At 35.9% G+C, this 19,992-nt stretch overlaps 1 protein-coding gene across 12 annotated transcripts in view; it reads left to right on the forward strand.

Annotated features, from left to right (window-relative positions):
• Positions 1-19,992, forward strand: part of YAP1 (Yes1 associated transcriptional regulator) — a 111,425-nt gene that overhangs the window by 50,155 nt on the left and 41,278 nt on the right. For all 12 annotated transcript variants that reach the window (XM_014785212.2, XM_014785215.2, XM_014785218.2 and 9 more), the window contains exon 3: positions 3,717-3,832. In XM_014785212.2, the coding sequence (XP_014640698.1) occupies positions 3,717-3,832 (116 nt within the window). The remainder of the gene's footprint in view (positions 1-3,716; positions 3,833-19,992) is intronic.

Below are 19,992 nucleotides of genomic sequence, written 5' to 3' on the forward strand. Positions count from 1 at the left end.
AGCTGCTCTTGCCAGTGTCACTAATAATCTCCTTATTGCTAATTCTAGTGGATCTATAATCCTTACTTGTAATTTCATTTTTGGAAAAGGTGGGTGTTGATAAAATCAGTAAGGCTATGAGGACTGTGGGAGAAAGTTTGATGTACTTAGGGCAAAAAAGAAAAAAGCTTTCTTTTCATTAATTCATTGACAAATATTTATCAAGCACCTTTTTAATCATTGAAGATATGGTAGTTAATAAAATGGATAAAAGTCCCTATTTTCCTGGGGCTTATGTTAGTTGGAGGAAATAGGCAAACAAAATAAGTAAAAATATGTCAGATAATGATAAAGAATTATCAAGTAAAAATGAAGCAAAGAAGAGGGAGTAGAACCTTAGACAGGGTAGATTTTAGATGGCATGGCCGGGGAAGGCCTCATTAAGTATATGACTTTAGAACAAAGACCCCAGAAAGCAAAGGAAGGTACTATGCAGATACCTGCGGGAAGAGTGGGCCTGGCAAACTATTTTTTATTGGTCTCAGAAAAAATACTTCTTTGTGGTATGAAATGTTTTTATAAAGATTCTTGTTCGTATGATAAAAAGGAAGGCTGGATATTTTCGGGTATACTGTTGCAAATCAACTTATTGTAAAGATAAAACGGTATTTTTCATGATTTAATCTTACAGAATAAGTGAAAACAAAAATTCTAAAGTTAATTTTATTTCACATTTCCTTTGACATCTAAGTGGTTGCATGCTTTTATAGTTGGACGATTTAGATAATGGCATCTTTACTCCTTAAAGAGATGTGGATCTTTTTTAAGTAATAGGAATAATAGCTGAGGTAACATAGTACAGCTCTATAGAGATTTAAACTAACTTAGTGAGGTTCAGCAGCTTTTTAAGGAGGAGAAAAGAAATTTTAGCAATTGTACACTTAAGTAACATTTCAGCGAAGTAAAATTATACATTCTCTGCACTGTATTCAAAACCCTAATTTATTTAAAGGAGAAGGAAGCCTTAAGAACAGATTTGTGGATTGGCTCCAATATTTAGGAAGATTCATATGGTTCTTATGTTTAGTCATCAAAATGGGGTCTTCCTAAACTCTTGGGTGGAGCCCTATCTAGTTATAAGTGGATTAATATGATTTATGTAATCAGTTTTCAGAGAAACTCAACTGTTAGATATTTAGAAAACCTTCAGTCAGAATCCTGAACTTGCTTCTAGTATACCTCCTCCTCCTTTATGCCTCATAGATGCTGGGGATTTTAAGTACTGGAACCAAGGAGTAGGCAGTGGCATGCATACACTTTTATTGAAATTTAAGAGCCGGTGATAATGAATCACTGGCCGTTTGTTTTACTGGTTTCTTAACATTTTAACAGGAAGTGAAAAACATTTCCCTAAATTTTGGTCTTCTTGTGGATTTTAAGCTTCTTTCTTGAGTATGACAGTGTTAATTGCCAAATGTGTATTGCTTGATATCTGGAAGCATGAGAAACACTGTATATCTAGAGAACATTTTATGGTTTAATTTGTTCAGTGGCTCATACAGAGGATTGAAAAGGAAGAGAAATAAGCTCTTACTGGGCCTGATAAGGACTTGATCTTTTGGAATGAGGTGCTTACATAGCAAGACTTGAACAAGGTTTTTGCCTATGTTGTCTAGACCAGAGCAAATGCTAGAGCTGCTGCTAGAAAGCATATATGACTGGTAGAAAAAAAGAAGTGCTGGTGAGTTAACATTTGAGAAATTATATACTCCACTAAATAAATAAATATTTTCTCTTAATATTTATAGTTGGTCTGTAATAGCCTTGAATTGACAGGTACTGTTGTCCATCCTAAGTATACAAATCTTCCACATTCTTACTTCCCTGTTTTCGTCTCATTTTTGCTTGCCTAGGAGCTAGAAGAATTCTTCTTCCATCTCTAGTAGATAATATTAAAGGTCCACTCTAGCCAGGGTTGATGATCCTTTTTTACTGTGTTATTGATAAGATAACATTATTGATGAGATAGCATTCTAGTTCCATTTCAGGAAAGTTAATGACAGAGTGTCATTTCCTTACCATTTACATGGGTATTTATCATGGGATGATTCAAAAAGAGAGAACTCGGATTTGAAATTTATTTATTTATTTATTTATTTATTTATTATTATTATTTTTGTTATAACTTTATTTATTTATTTTTTTCCCCCAAAGCCCCAGTAGATAGTTGTATGTCATAGTTGCACATCCTTCTAGTTGCTGTATGTGGGACGTGGCCTCAGCATGGCCGGAGAAGCGGTGCGTTGGTGCGCGCCCAGGATCCGAACCCAGGCCACCAGCAGCGGAGCACGCGCACTTAACCACTAAGCCACTGGGCCAGCCCCAGATTTGAAATTTAAATGGTCATACAAAAAATGATTTGAAGGATTTCTTTTTTAAAATTACCCTTATTTCTGGCTGCCCCCCTAATTTAAAGAAGAATATGAATTCATGATCATTTAATAATAGGAAAACCTAGCAAAGCAGAGTTCTGTAATTTTGCCATCTAGAAATAAACTGTTAAAACATCTGATATCTGTCCTTCCCATATGTTTTCAGTACACAGATACACAGATATTTAAACAGCCTCATATTGTACATGCTGTTTTACAACCTACTTAAAAAGCCATATTATGAATATTTTCCATGTTATTAAATATTCTTCTAAAATATTTTCAATAGCTGCATTGTAGTCCATCATATGTAGCAATATTTATTTAACCAATTCCAATCATTAGGTGTTAGCTGGCTTTCAAATTTTTGCTTTTATAAATTATGCAGAAGAGAACTTTATGCATAAGTCTGTGAGTACTTCTCTGGCTGTTTCTTTAGGATAATTTTTTAGGTAGTTTCATGTGTATAATTTTAGTTTTTGTTTCACTAAAATTTGTTTGTTTTTAATTTAATTTGTTTTGAAACAAACTTTGCTGGAAGACGAAAACTAATATTTATTGAATGCTCATATACCAGATACCATGCTAGATGCCTTGTAGTTTTATATATCATAGAATCTTGAGCTGTTTTCATTTCCAGTTTTTTATAGATGACGAAGTCTGTATGCACACATATAAGATATTTTGCAGTAAGTTAACAGTATGTAGAAAATGTTTAGTGTTTTGTTGAGCAAATAACAAAGGCCTTTAACAGTTACAGGAGACAATGAAAACTTACAAATGAAGTTTTTAATTCTGTTTTGGCTTTGGAGTATATATTGTAATATGAATTTTTCAGCTTTTTGTGTTTTACAACTAAAGGATTTTAGGCTTAAAAATTATGTATTAATTGACATTCTTAGCTCTAGGAGGAAAAAAGTGGATGATTCTCTTGGGAATTTTGGGTTTTAGTCATATGACTACTGTTTTAGATGGTTAGTTTATAAATCACATTTTATCTTTAAATTAGAAGCAGGTAATAATTGTCTACTAGGTGAAGTTAGTTTCCCTTCACTTAAAATTCCAGGCATAGCTTTTTCAAATCTTGCACTTACAAGATCTGGGAGGTGAAAGTTGAGTGATACAGGGATGAAAAAGGTTGCAGAGGAAGGATGGGAGCTGTGAGATAACATAACTGTGCTTTTTACAGAGCTAGTTTAGAACCCTTGCCTGTTAGCCCTTCTGTCTCCCCTGTTTTGATAAATGGGATTGTTGTTTTTAGGACCTAGTATTTGTTATCTAATGCAGTGGTTTGTTTTGTCTCAGTCACATCGATCAGACAACAACATGGCAGGACCCCAGGAAGGCCATGCTCTCCCAGATGAACGTTACCACCCCCACCAGTCCACCAGTGCAGCAGAATATGATGAACTCGGCCTCAGGTGAGTGAGACACTGTAATTAGAGCACACCAGGTAATGCTTGTGCATTGGTAAAACTTTCTCTGGAAAATAGTAATTATTCTTTTAAGGAAACTGGAGCATGAGTGATGGTTATTTTCTAACCAGTTTCATATGGGAGACTTATTTTTATTTCAAAATAACGTGCTATACCAAAGCCTTCTTTAGTCATTAATACATAAAGGGGCTGGTATCTGAAAGCCAACAGTTTTTAGAGTTTTAGTTCTGAAGTGAGTATCTCAAATTCCTAGTTTGGTTAGTTTTGACATGCTGGTGTTTTATTCTACTGCTCTCTTGTGTCTGAGATCTTAGAGTTGAAGTTTCTCTCTTCTTCTTGTGGTTTGGATGGGAAGCCAGGCTGTGGCATTCTTAACCTACCTTTTACTTAAATGTTCATTCTACCTTGAGAAAAAACTGGAAGGTAGCAACTTATAAACCCCAAAGCATCTTTCTTAGGTCTAGTACATGTTATTGAACACATTTCCACCTTTTTCACAGAAGATAAACCTGAATATAAATCTTTCTCTGCCTCTTATTTGGCAATTTACTTAAATCTGCTGTTTTTCTCATCTGTGTAATGGGGAGTAACAATGCCCCTTACTATAGTGAGGAAGATATTAAAGAAATAATATAATGTGTATAAAGCTTTTATTACAGTTCTAGTACAGAGTAGGTACTAAGTAAAGGTTTAGTTCCTTCTTATGTAGTCATTTAGATGCTGTCTTCTTTCTTCTTTGTTATGTGGGCCCAAGAGGATAGCTACCCCATTATACATCTTAGTGCGTATGAGGATAAGGTGCCCGTTCCTCTGGGAAGATGCAACCCCATGCCTAGCATCAGGGCTTGGAGCATTTGGGCTGGATTTTGACCACAGCCTTGCACTCCACACTTGACGCCCTTTGATGAGTGCCCTGGTTCAGAGCACAGATGGCAACAACAGTAATTGGCAGCCCTAGTGGTGTTGATGGCTTTCTCTTTCATAGCCCATCCATCTTCCCTATCCAGCAAACTGACCAACATAATATTGATAGCTACACTGTAGATTTTCTTAAACAGCAGCTTTTGGAAAGGGACTCGTGGAGGTGGGGAGAGTGGTACAATTAGTTGACAAAAGGATTCCTTGACTAGGAGAGCTCACAGAATTTGAAATGTTTTTCTGCCCCTAACGATGATGCCAATGTGTTGGAATGTTTCTGCTGTTCCTTAACTCTCTGCTCTTGCCTTTGGTGGGTGGCACATCTGAATGCTAAAGAGTTAAGAGCTGAACGAAAATCAAGGCAAGATTTGTATCTGAGCTTTCCTTGTCATAAACTTCCTTTATGTAAACTCTTGAAGAAAGGTTAACTCCTTAAGTCGTCTATTTTAGCTTATTTTAATATGAATACATTTACTTATTTTCAGAATCTGTTTTATATGTGACATTTAATTGAAATTAAAAATTTTTAAAGGCAAAAAATTATGCGTTTATTGACTAATATTTTTATTTGGCAACTATTTTTTTTAATTACCAAATTTCCAAATAAAATTTGTGAAAGCTGCCTCGTATTTAGGGTCCACAGAAGATGATTCACGTTATTCATTTTGTCATGCTTCGTCTAAGACTATTCCTTAGGAAATAAGTAACATAACTCATTAATTTAAATTTTATTTTGGAAGATTAAGCATTTCGCATCTAACAAGGTTGATTTTTTGATTCTTTTAGAACATTGGTTTGTTTGTTTCCTATTAAATTTTTTAATTGTAATGGTCTAAGGAAATGGGGAGAATTTATTTTCAAATTTATGTTTACAATCAGAAGTATTAGGGCCGGCCCCGTGGCTTAGCGGTTAAATGTGTGCGCTCCGCTACTGGCGGCCCGGGTTCGGATCCCGGGCACGCACCGATGCACCTCTTGTCCGGCCATGCCTAGGCCATGTCCCACATACAGCAACTAGAAGGATGTGCAACTATGACATACAACTACCTACGGGGGCTTTGGGGGAAAAAAAGGAGGAGGATTGGCAATAGATGTTAGCTCAGAGCCGGTCTTCCTCAGCAAAAAAAAAAAAGAGGAGGATTAACATGGATGTTAGCTCAGGGCTGATCTTCCTCACAAAAAAAAAAAAAGTATTATCAAATTGGTTTTAGTGGGTTATAAGGTATTTGTCTATATTTTATTTCTGCTCTGCATTTTGTTTGTAAAATATGAAATGTATTTATATATACTGCATATAACTTAGTAGGCATGCTTACTTCCAGCTGTATTTAGTAAAGAGAGGTGACTTGGCAGGAACAGTTTAAGTGGCAAGAAGTGCAACTGTAGTGGGTTAGGAGTGAGGCGGGAAAATGTATGGAGAGAGGCTTGGAAATAAGAAGTTGGAGGGATGGCCGGAGATGGGAAAAGCTACCCCCAAAGAGACTTGAGCATGTTTAAATGGTAGTGGAAGGTATACAATAATAATAAGAAGCCCTATTTATACGCCAGGCATTCTGCTAAGGTCATTTTGTACTATCTCAGTTAATTCTGATAAAGACCATTTAAGTTAGGTGCTGTTATTAGTCTCGCTTCACATATGGAAAAACTTGGGTGACCTTCCCAAAATTACACAGCTTTTAAGTGGTAGGAGTGAGGATTCAGACTTTGGTAATGGTGTTTGAGAGCCCGTGCTCTTAATCTACAAGTGAACCAGGGTTAGGATAAGTGACAGAGTAAAGCCTCAGTGAAAGCAGAGGGGATAGGACATATTAATGCACTGGAGGCACTATTTTAAAATACCTTGGAGAAGAGAGAATATTTAAAGAGGACACTAGAGGTCATTGTCTTTAATGGGATGATCAGACAGTATGTTGAGTTAAGAAAGGAAGAGACAGGTAAGGTGAAACCAGAAAGCTTTTTTAAAAAGAAAAGCAAAAACTGATCCTAAAAAGAAAAAGAGTCACCTAAAGTTTCAAAATGCGAGTAAGGTATTAAATTTAAGTACATATGAAAATTCTCAGAATGGGACAAATTTAAGTCTGGATTATTCTGAATTTGATCACAAATACAAATGGGGTCTTACCTCTCAAATCAGGTGTTGAGGCTATTGATAACATCTGTATAGTACATGCCTCTTTGTTACTCTGAATTACATGCACTCAATTGTTGTCTTTCATTTCTTCCATTTCAGTGGGCATTCAAGAGTAAGTGGAGAACTTCTACATGGTGTTGAAATGGCGTTGGAATGAATATCATAGGACCTGTAATCTTAATATACCTCCTGTTCATGTAAAATTATAGCCATAATGTCATGTTAATGAGGTTTCAACCTAGAGGCTTCTCTTTCTCCATGTGGAAAGCACCCACAGTGCGTGGTGGCTGTGCATTCTCTCTCAAATAGCTTTAAGAGAAAATGATCTTATCTCTCCTTGAGAAAAGCAGCAAAAGTGATGCTTATCTGTGCTTGGAAAATAACCTTTTAAGGAGTTTTTAGAGCCTGGAGACAATGAGGAAGGAGAATTGTGAGGGTATTTAAGTAAGTTTCGAGGGCATTTACCATAACAAAGCAGCAAATGGCTTCCAGGTAAGCAGGGTGTCTACAGACAATTTTCACCCTGAAGGGAATGCCTTCTGAATCTGCTAATCTGAAGCCTTCAGATAAAAGAGAAAGCTACACAACTCTTTTGAGGCACTGTATTGGGTTAATCAAGCTAAATGCAACTTGATTTACATTTTTATCATTAATTATTTTAACAAGAACTTTCTAGTTTTGCTCTTTTTTAAAGAAGAATTCTCTTTATTCAAATATTTGAGTCTAGCTTTGTGTTCTGCTCTAATTATGTCTAATCAGACCAATTTCGTTAAAATACTGTCATTTTCTCTAGACTCTCCAGACCTGTTTTCTGTATAATCTTTAATGGTTGGCTGGACCAAATGATCTTTTAAGATTCTCTCCTCTTCTAAGATTTTATGAAATCCTATTTCTTTCTATCTAATTTGGTTTAGCAAAAATGGTCAGTTTACTTTTGTTTTCACAAGTCCTTTTTCAAAATGTGAGGTTGAAATGATGAATTTCGTTGCTAGACTGGAGACCCGTGGTTCGTAATTGGCCAGATTTCTAAATATATATAATCGAGAAATCACTTAAAAGTGCACCTGGAAAGGGTTCTAGAGGCAAAACTTACTAGATCCTGTGAAGAAGATTAATTTATCTTCTTTAACTGTTCGTTTAATTGGCAAGTAAATAGACAGTGAACTTTGTGAAAGGAATTTGAAAGGTGAGGAAAAGAAAATTAAAAAATAAAAAGAAATTTGAATAATTCAGTAAGATAATGGTTCTATTTTACTTTACATTAAAATATATAATAAAACATAAAATTATTTTTATATAATAAAAATAATTAATAAAAATTTAATTAAATAATTAAATAATAAAAATAATAAACCCTATTCTATTAAATTAGTTGATGATTGCCCTTTAGAAGTTATATTAAAGGTATTATGCTTGTATCACATTAATTTAATAGCCTTTAGATGCATGCTTGGGATCTTTATAAAATAGTTCTTCTACATACTGAGAGTTAGGTAAACATTAGTGATTTTTGTGTTAGACATTAGAAAATAAGGACTTGGAGAGAGAACAGTGATACTTATTTAACCAGCTCTATTTATATGAAGATATTAAATATTTTAGTAGTAGCTTATTAACAGTGACCCACAAGATTGCTGAATCTTAAAGCAAAATAAAGTCAAGAATTTATCAAGTAAGAAATTATCAAGTCAAGAAAGTATACTCTGTGGTGATCCAGAAATAACTTTACGTCAAAGGGCTCTTAACTGCTTAGGACTGTTAAAAATCATAAGCCTTGATTTAAATTAAGCTAAGTCAATTAACCCAATTATCTGCTTTTAAAAAATGTACTTTGATAACAATCCAAAGTCTCATGTCTTATTACAGGTACATTTTAAAGGATTCATTATTTTTATATTTTATAGTCAGGCATTTATTTGACTAATGCCCAGATCTACCAATGCAGCACTTCAGATTTTCCTATTCTGAAAACGTGCATGAAATTCCTAGGAAATACCTCAAGATGGGTGGAGAAAATGCCCTCTTGATGGTGAAAGATGATGCATGTTAGAGGAATGTGCTCAACACCTTGAAAATGTTCAGAAGCCAAGTGAGGGGTCCGGAGCTGCCTTACTATCTGCCTGGTGTGTTACTCCTGCTTTGTGTCATCTCTGTCAGAGCACAAAAGACCAAATGGGAAACAGAGATTGTTACCAAGAAAAATGACAGGTAAAGAATAGATGTGAAATGTAAAAATGGCAGGTAAAAAGTAGATATAAGGTTTTAACTTTAAAAAGCACAGAAAGGGTAAGGATGTGTGAGAAGTTACAGAGCTGACAACAGGTTTTAGGAGTTGATAATTCCTACTTCATGTGTTATAGTTCACAAACTTTGAAGTTCTACTTTTCACCTCTGGAGTGAACTGAGACGGAGTTCAGAATAGGGGTCAAGATCAAGGGCTCTTGGAGAAGGGTGGACATGGGTTTGAGTCCCAGCTCTGTCGCTTACTAAGCCTATGAGATCTTGGACAAGTTACTGTATCTACCTGTGCCTCAGTTCCTTCACCTGGAAAATGGGGATGACAATTATAATAGTGACACTAAACTTATAACCTATTGTGAAGATTAAATGATACAGTCCATATAATGTGATTGTTAGAAATTATTAACAATATACAGTACTTGGTATGTTGTATTGCATATATAATAGATAAATAAATGTGATCTATTTTACAATTTAATCAGTTTATATTAACTGATATTTTACAATTTAATCAGTTTAGATTAACTGATAGCCACTGCTGCTTCATCGAAAATAATTTTAAAAATCTGTTACCACACTGTCTTTGGGCTGTGTTTATCTCCACAAGCTTTTTATCATCAGATGTGGGTTGTTGGCTCATATCTAAGTCGTGTGTTATCTTTTGGCTTTCAGATTCACATAGATTCTCTATTTGGTATAGATGGTAGAGTCTTTTTTTTTTTTTTTTTTAAAGATTTTATTTATTCATTCTTTTCCCCCCAAAGCCCCAGTAGATAGCTGTATGTCATAGGTTCACATCCTTCTAGTTGCTGCACGTGGGACTCGGCCTCGCGTTGGACGGAGAAGCGGTGCCCTGGGGCGCGCCCGGGATCCGAACCGGGCCGCCAGCATCAGAGCGCGCGCACTTAACCGCTAAGCCACGGAGCCGGCCCTAGATGGTAGAGTCTTAAATATAATTATGATTTTCTTCTTTTACATCAGTCAAAATTTTTCTGATTCTTCTGAAAGTTCTTGATTATTATAAGTTGGAAATTGTTTGTCAATCTGAAGTCATAATATATGGAACAAGACTATATTAAAGTATATCGAACAGGAATAAAACTGTAACAAAGCCCAAAGTCAGAGCAATGAATGAAGTAAGAGACAGAGACAGTATATTTTATTAATTACTCTTAAACTCCTGTCTCAAATATCTTTTTTTAAACCAAAATTGCTGCTTTCTTTTTTCTCATCTGGAAATTTAGATGAATTAGAAAAGATGGCCACAGGAGAAGGGAAAATAGTAAAAAGCAAAAGTATAATAATCCAGAATCAACATAACTAATCCTTAAGAAACTCGGTTTATTTTATATAGTTTGTGTCATGATTTATGTGATGATTGAGTTCCTGAAAAATGGTTAGTAATATGGAAACAAGAAACTATTTTTCTTATTTAAAAATATGGGCCAGTCCATTTCATTTTAATAAAAGTTGCAAATAAACAATATATGGGGAATATGAAGATAAAAATACTTATGAAATAGAAAAAATAATTCAGTGAAAATGTCCAGTCAAGTTGCAGATAACATTAGCTTGCCATTATCGTTATCTTCTCCAGTATAGGAGTTCTTCTGCAGTCTGTTAAACCCACTGATGCCCTACACATGGCACTTTTTAATCTTGATGGCTTCTTAACTTTGCTGCTTAATGAAGCATGCCACTTGTGTCTGGGCAGCTCATGGCCTCTGTTTTACTCTTGTGGTGAAAGCCTTTCACTCCCTCTCCACTGAAGATCACTCTTGATGTTAACTGATTCTAGTCATGATTTTTAACTTTTCTATATAATATTAAAACTCAAAATACCTGGGCAAGACAGCAACGTTTGGCAAAGGGAACAGTAGATGTTGGCTGATAAATTGTCATTCTTTATGCTTAGTCTACCCAGCTGGGCTTCTAAAATAAGCTCCCAAGGTAAGGACCCTTCACCTTCCAATATATCAGCAAAACTTGAAACTCAGTTATTCTGAATTGAGACGTGTTTATATATTACTTAATGTATTGGTGTGTACAATCTATAACTTGTGTGTGTGAGTGAGAGAAAGATCGGCCCTGAGCTAACATCCAATGCCAGTCCTCCTCTTTTTGCTGAGGAATATTGGCCCTGGGCTAACATCCATGCCCATCTTCCTCTACTTTTTATGGGACTCTGCCACAGCATGGCTTGACAAGTGGTGCGTCGGTGCGCACCCAGGATCTGAACCTGCGAACCCCGGGCTGCCGAAGTGGAGCATGCCCACTTAACTGCTGCGCTACTGGGCCGGGCCCTATAACATTTTTAAAGTATTCATTTCTTCATTCCTTTATTGGAAGAAACCCAAATTAATCATGTTAAAAGGTGGTTATATAGAATTATTTGATTTTCCAGTAGCTTCAGATCAGTATTTTTTAAAAGATTATTTCAGTTTGAGATTCTGATATCCAAAATAATTGTCTAAATTTCAAATGTGTTAGGGAATACTATGTTCATATATTTAGTTATATGCTTGATTATTTCAGAGAAAGTAATTCCTTCCTGTCTTCTTTGCTTTATATTAGAGGTTATCTTCTAAAGCAAGGGGAGATATATAGAAACTCAAGGTTGTTGAGTTCCTTTGACCTGATCTTAGAGCACAAATAACAAATATTTTAAAAAATCTATTAGAAGAAGTCTTTTGAAGTAATCATTTGGGAAAGGAAAGTTCATTTGAATTCTGAAAGTTACTAAGATTTTAGTGTAAATACTGAACCTAATGAAGGAGAGGATACAAGCTTATTTCTGTTATTTTAACCAATACACTAATTTAGAAGAGGAAGAGGAAGAAATTTTTAGATACATTATATTTTAGATTTTAGATACATCATTGCCACCAGCTCTCTTAGAAAAATGAGTTATTAGATAGTGGTGCTTAAAATAGAAGTATCCATGTTCAACTTTGCTTCAGTGATTATTTGTAGAATTTTGGAAACTTTGCTCAGCTTTGGAGTGGAGAGGATGAGAAAGAGATTAAATTATTTACATTTAAGAACCAAATAAATGCCTGTTTTATTTCTTCTCTTGATAAGTGTTGGAATATTATTTTTGTCTTTCCCACTGATTTCTAAATCCTTCTGGTTACTCTCTTGCTACAATAATTTTATGACTCATAAGAGGAATATTTGTGTGAAAGATTAAGATGCTAATTCTTTAAAAATGGTATCCATGGACTGCCATATATAGGCAGCATCAGTGAAATGAAAAAAATCCTGCAACAATAGACATAGTTTTCCAAAAGAATATTTTCTTTTGATGTCAATTAGATAAGGAGGTGGTGAAACGTACTTTAGGCTAAAGTTGTAACAAAAGGTCATTGCTTTATTTGAGCATTCTGAAGTTTAAATGAACTTACAGAAAGCTATCTTTTATAAATTAACTTAGTAAAACTCTACACTATTAAGTTCAAAGCTAAAAGACCTAAGTTGCACTGAAGAAAGTCTGAGGAGTTGTATATTAAAAAGTTCTCTGAGCTTATACTTGGCCTTTTGCTCTGAGAAGTTCATCCAGTTGTAACAAACGGGAAAATGATTTTTAACAAAGTTGCATTGTTTCACCTTGATAAAATTGTTGCCTTTCTAAATCATTCATTCAACAAATATCCAATGCCCTACTAGGCACTGTAATAACAACTGGGATTGCAAAGTCAAGTTAAAACAATTTTTTCATATAACAATAAAGGTTACGGCAGACATACGCACCGAGTGCTGAGAAAGTAGAGGAGGAATACATGAATTAGTCGTCGGGAGGGTAGAGAAGACATCTTTAAGGAGCCAGGGGTTCATTCATTCCCTCAACAAATATTGAATACTTAATATGTGCTGGGCCCTATTCTAAATCGTGAGAATATAGAATATAAACAAATATATAATGTGTCACATAGTTAAAAATGGAAAGAGAAAAATAAACCAGTTAAGGATCAGAGGGTGATTGGCTGGAGATGGAGGGAGATGATATTTTAGATAGCTTCTCCAGTGTAGGCTTCTGTAATTGATGTCTTTTGTGCAGAGATATGAATGAACTGAGAGCCATGCAGATGTCTGGGGGAAAGGGAAAGAATGTTCCATGCATAACATAATAGCCAGCTCAGAGGTGCTGAGGCATGTTTGGGGAACAGCAAGAAGGCCATTGCAACTGGAAACAGTCAGTGAAAGGTAACACGGAAGTCATGTAGGGCCTTATAGGTTTTGAACAGAGGAGTGATATGATCTGAGTAAGTTCTTGAAGAGGAAGGAGATTAGTTAGGGGGCAGTTGTAATAACTCAGGGGAAAGGATGGACCAGGGTGGTAGAGGTGGAAGTGATGACAAGTGGTTGGATTCAGGACCTGAATTTTAGTAGATGAGTGGGAGTTAAGTTTGCTGAAGAAAAGAGAAGGTAAAGCTAGCGGTATGTGAGAGATTACGGAGGCCTGAAACCCCCAGCACCATATAACTAATGGTGGGTGGTGCAGAGATGAGACTGAAGACATCCTCAGAATGCCTTTGTGTGATCAACTAAGAAGTCTGGGCTTTATCCTGAAAATTTTGGGATATCATTAAAAATAAAAATATGACTCTTCTCTAGGATCTTTCCCCTATAGAATGGGAAACCTTCTGTGGGTTCCCTGTTTTTGTTATCATTTCATCTTTGAGACCCAGGTTTATTTTCTCATAAACCTACCTCTCTATATTATACATGAATTTTAGTAAGTTACATATATTATTGGAACAAAATGGCAGAACTATTCCCTGAAAGAGTAGGAAACTGACTTTTTTTTAAGGTACCTACTATAAGCCCTACCCTATGTCAAGCACGTTCCCCTTTAATCCTCTCAACAATTAATTGAGAAGAGTGTTCATGTCCGTTTTCTAGATTAGGAATGTGAGCGTTAAGCAGATTAAGGAATTTACCCTGGCTTAGAATAGGCTAATAAATATTAGATCCAAGATTTGAACACAGGTCTGTCTGAATCTAAACCTTTTACAGTTTTCTCTAAACTATGCTGTCTTTCTAGAGTTTAATATAAGCCTAAAATCATATTTAATTTCATTTATAATGCATCAAAGGTGTTTTTTGTTTTTTTCTTAAACCGAGTAACCCATTGAATGGTACTTTTGCTATGTTGATAAAGTTTGGGTTAATGATAGGTAGTTCTATAAAAGAGTTTAATAACAAGTGAGCCTTATTAGTTTTCTGTATTCTAGATCAGTGGTTCTCCGTTTGTAGTGTATGGAGGAATTACCTGGGGATTTGTTAAAATGCAGATTCTTGGGGGGGCCAGCCCAGTGGCCTAGCAGTTAAGTGCGCACACTCCACTGCGGCAGCCTGGGGTTCGCAGGTTCGGATCTCGGGTGCGCACCGACACACTGCTTATCAAGCCGTGCTGTGGCGGCGTCCCATATAAAGTAGAGGGAGATGGGCACGGATGTTAGCCCAGGGCCAGTCTTCCTTAGCAAAAAGAGGAGGATTGGCGATGGATGTTAGCTCAGGGCTAATCTTCCTCACCCCCCACCCCCCCAACACACACACAAATGCAGATTCTGATTCAGTAGGTCTGGAGTGAGACCTGAGATTCTGCATTTCTAACAAGTTTCCAGGTGGTGCCGATACTGTTGGTTCATGGCTACACAGATAGAAGACTAGAATAGTAAACTTAACCATGGAAATATTATTAAAGGTCTACTTTGTTATTCCTATTTTTTTTTAATTCTTATTTTCGGTTGGAATTATACCTTTACTAAGTACCTAATAGATGTGAATGACTCCATCATTTCATAAGAGATCTTATATAGAAATCATGCAAAATGTTATCAGCATTTAAAAAACCTGTGACTTATAAAAGCAGAAACTAAGGATCTGAGAGATTGTGACTTGACCAAGACCAATCAATCATTCTTTCTGTAGATAAGTTCTTAATCACTTTAGCTTAACAAACCTTGATTGTATTTAGTGGCAGTGCTAAGCTCTGGGGATACAAAGACAAAAAAATCAAGTTGCTTACATCAAGGTGCTTACTTCAGGCTCATTAGAGCCTAATGGGCAGAGAGGGGCATGTAGGCAGATGATTAGGGTACAGTGAGGCATCTGCTGTAAAGGAAACACGAGCACAGTGGTTGAGGGCACAGTTTGCTAGTGAGTAGAATGCAGGTAAGTAGCAGTGCCAGGATTCCAACCTAAGCCTTCAGATGTATGTGCCAGAGTTTCGACTTAATCTACTACACTGTCCATTGTGATTTACAGGGGTTTGGGCTCATCAGCATGTTCTAGTGGCTTAACAGAAGAATCTTCTAGCCACCCTACACATAAGGTGAACATAGGAGACACTGAACTCGAGGGAAAAAAAAGAAATCGGTTGGCTACCACTCTTGCATTTGTTTGCCTGATGCAGATTTTCATCAGTTTATTTATAGTCTTTTTAGTTTCCAGCTTCTAGGCCTGTACACAAAAGTGTGATATAGCCTGAGCTCATGTCTTTCACCTTGAGAATAAAACTGTTACTATGGAAACTAGAAGAGAAATCATATTTCTTTTAGCAAAACTTGATTTTATAAACTGCTTTTTCTTCAATAAATGCATTTATATGCAGTTGTTCCATATTTGGCTTATTGAAGCCACAAAAAAAGTTAGTGACAATAATATTTAATATTTATTGTACATGGCAACCTTTTCCTATTTTGTCTACCTGAAAATTTTAGTAATGTGAGCAGAACTTTATTAGGGATTGTTAAGGGCTTACAAGGTCAAGAATATGAATTTCAGACGTTTGTGTTTATGGAAGAGGCCTTTGGAAACAAAACTGCAGAAGAGTCTGGGGTGAATATATTTTAGTTCCCATATATTTTGAAAACCACAAGTCTGCACAGGTCTGCAGATCACAGTATCACCTGGTGGTAGTTTCCAATAAATGTTGCCATCTTTGTCCTGAGCAACCTTGCAAAATTGAGCATACCCACTCAGTTAAAAAAAAAAAAATGGAGAACTCTTTTTCTATATTCTAGGGCAGAATGATAAATTCTTCCCACACTACTACCTGGCCTATAGTTAAACTAAGTATGAAAGAGCAAATAAAGATAATCTGCACTAAGCATCCAAGAAATCAAAACAAGTGCAATTTCAATTCATAGGTGGAGAAGAGTCTCACTAGTGGGATGGAATTGAGAAAAGCTTCATAAAGATATAGCATGAGAATAGAGTAGAATTTATCCAGTGGGTAAAAACAGTGGAGGCTAGGAGGAATCAGGCTAGGGGGTGGGTGCATTGGGGATGTATGTGGAGGTGAAAAGTGCATGACGCTGCTAAGTACTGGAAAGACAGGAGTGAACAAGCCATGTAGCTGGGAGGACTAACATTGAATGGATTACTAAATTACTAGTGTGATGGAATCATCTTACCAAAGAGAAAGCACCTGATGCAGTAGGAGAGGAAACCATGTAGGCAAAGCCCTCTTGAGGAAGTGGCATTCACACTGGGGAGGGATGAGTAGGAGTAGCTGAGCGAGGAGGGTGGGGAGGTGAGTTCCTGCAGGGAGGTCCTGGAGAGAGGAGAGGAGAAGTTTGAAGGATTGAAAGAAGACTGAGTGAGGAGGGGTGTAAATGCTAGTGGTGGATGCTTTCAGGACCTGTGCAGTGCTACGTCGTGCCTAACTATAAAGGATCTTCAATAGCTCAATAAAGATTGGAGAATTTTTCCTATGGGCTTTAGAGAGCCTGAGTCAAGAGAGCTATTTCCTCAGAGGAGGGGGAGGCAAGATGATCTTGCGGTGCATGTAATGTTTAATGTTGCAGTTGATTAAGTCCAATTTAAGAGGCTACTGCTAAAATTTAATCATGGAAATGTGAAAGTCTACATTAAAATTTTATTTGAGGAACAGATGAAATTGTTATTTTAAAGTAAAATCCACTCAATATGGGGACATATTTTGTGAAGTGCCAGTGTCCACTTGGAGAAGAAATAACTAGTGTTGACCCTGTGAGAAGCCTTAAAGGTGTAAGAGTCATGTACTGGAATATGACTGGAGCTATGGGGTTTCATGAAAGTTATGGGAAAACAAAAAATTAAAAAAAAAAAAAAAACACTACTTTTGATTAATGTTTGTCGTATTTGCAGTGTACTTAAGTACACTGAAGTACTTGCAGTACTTAAGAGTATGAGTTCTGGAGAGCTGGAACTGTCTAGGTTTGAATCCCAGCTCTTCCACTTACTAGTCTGGGCTAAATCATCTTGAATAACTTTTCTGTGCCTTAGTTTCCTCATCTGTAAAGTGGGGATAATAATAGTACCTATGCCATGGCTTTGTTAAATGAGTTAATATTTGCTTGTGAAGCACTTAGAATACTGCCTTGCATATAGTAATAACAGTTTGTGATTCATCATAAAAACAAGAGACCAGAATTTCAAAACTGCAATTGGTCAGAATTAGATTCCTTTAAAAGATCATTGCATCTATTTTCTGGCTACTTCTCTTATGTTCTAAGGAAACTACTTCTTGGTAGTCTTGTACTTTGAACCACCCATGAGGGTGTGTTTAGTAAACTTCCAGTGTTCTGGGTGACTTCTTTATTCCTGAATTATGGGGCAGGTGGAGGGAGAGGTTGATCTTCTAACTTGTGGCGTAATCAAGACTTTCTTGTTTGATTAGATATTGCAAGTGGTTTGTTAGTCATTACTAATGCAGAGGGTCTTTAGGCAAGAGCAGGAAGTTAATGTTGAGTCACTTTCAGTATTATGACATGGAGTATTTTGTTTTTAAAATATTGCAGGAAGTTAGTATTTGCTATAGTAGATAAGATATCATTCAACCAGTAGTAATAAATCCTACATAAAAATTTATTTTCCCCAAGGATAAGTAATTCTGATTTATGAATTACTTTAATTATAACTTACCACTCTCTCTTGCTTATCTTAATTTAAATTTCTCACCCTCTTTACATCTCACTAAAATGCTGACCTCTGTTTCTCTGCATTCTTGATGCAGGGCCTATTTTTTATCTCCTTTTCTTTCCCAAAAGACTTTCCGAATTGACTTTCATTTTGATTTCATTTCAACCATGTTTATTCCTGCCTTTTCTGAATAGTAGGCACTCTACTAGACAATAAAATAGAAAAATGCATAATATACACTCTTGTGTTCAGGCATTTCACAGTCTAGCCTGGAAGAAAACACACATAACCAAGAAATCCAGTATGGTAAGTGCTATGGCACAGGTATGAAGAAAATATTTTGCCAGCACAGAGAAAGGCTCTTTATTTGAATAGAGAAAGTGAAGAGTTCTCAACTAAAAAGGGTTCGAAGCTGTTACCAGTCATAATTCCAGTGGGTCACATCAGTTCATCTTGTCTCCAGAGTCCTACTCTTCATTTCCATCTGGTCCTTAAAGGACAAACAAGAAATGAATTTTGGTCTACTTCTCCAAAATAGTTGTTTGGGCCATTCAAGTTTTTTTAAAAATCAAAAAGCATCACCCTTATTATGTCTGCTTTGTCCCAATAAATGTGAGCCATTTGCCTCATCTTCTTATGGGAGGTGTGGCTGTGTGCTGTTTCAGACATGTAGTGCTTGATAGTTGGGTCTCTGAACTGCGCATCATGCCTAACAATGAAAAATTGAGGTTGTATATAAGTTAAGTATATTCAAAAAGCCGTTCTGTACCAGCTGAAGATTTCTAAGTAGTTATTTTTAGGTTAGTGGTTTTCAAAGTGTGTTCCTTAGACCAGCAGCATCAGCATCACCTGGGAATTTTCAGGCCCAACCCCTAACCTACTGAATCAGAAAATCTAGAGGGGGGGAACTCAGCAACATGTGTTTTAACAAGCCCTCCAGGTGATTCTGATATATACTAAAGTTTGAGAGCCACTGTTTTAGATCATCTTATGTAAATAAAATGTTACTACTTACATTTGCTTCATTTTAAATACTCCGTATTGGAGAAGTTATAATATTTATAACACACTAAAATCAGAATATAAATTTAACTCAAGGCGTACTAAATTTGTTTTGATCTATCCCTGTGGTGTCCTCTGATAAATTTAGTTTCGTGGGAAGCCCAGATTTCCTCTTGAACTTACTGACCTTACTCCATTCTAACTCTAGCCCAGACAGACGCTTGAATCAAACTTGCAGTAGCCCGTGCAACTTGATGATTCAGAAAATATATCGCTCTTGCTTTCTCTGCTTTTCATGGTTATTCAACAGTTAGCTTAGTTTAACATGATTACTTAGAATCCTGCATTAAGTATCAAGCCACTGAATTTCTTTTAAGGACCATTTTAACTAAAAATTCTTTTTTTGTGTGACTAAAGCCTATATCTGTATTGTTTTATTTAATTTACATTTAAGATATAAGATTTGGTTCTTTTCACTTTTCTTTTTCTACTAATAAGGATTTGATTGTGGTGCAAAGCTATTTGAAGGTAATTTTTCCTCATCTACTCCTTTGCCTTTGATCAGTAGCTTTCTTTTTAAATAAAGAAAACATTCTGTTTTGGACCATCTCTTTCCACGTAACATATTTTTGCCCAGAGTGTTAAATGAAAGACATAAATGAATATGTAAAGTGTTCTTTTCTCTTCTTTTCTGTTTAGCATATATATTTTGGGATAAATTTGAATGCTTATAAAATTGTACAGTAATTATTCTATTTCATATGCAAATTATTCTTAGAAATATGGTGGGAAAATAAGCAGCAGTCACTACACTGTTATTTGTACTGGGCTTATCTCTCCTTTATATATTCATGTCTAAAATTAGTGCATTTAGAGGTTTGTTTTTAATTGTTTGTTATACAAGAACAGTATTGGTGAAAAGTTTCCTGAATTTAATTTGGAA

Source organism: Ceratotherium simum, chromosome 7 (genome assembly GCF_057802395.1).
Source record: "Ceratotherium simum simum isolate JZ-2026a chromosome 7, ASM5780239v1, whole genome shotgun sequence".
NCBI classification, from domain to species: domain Eukaryota; kingdom Metazoa; phylum Chordata; class Mammalia; order Perissodactyla; family Rhinocerotidae; genus Ceratotherium; species Ceratotherium simum.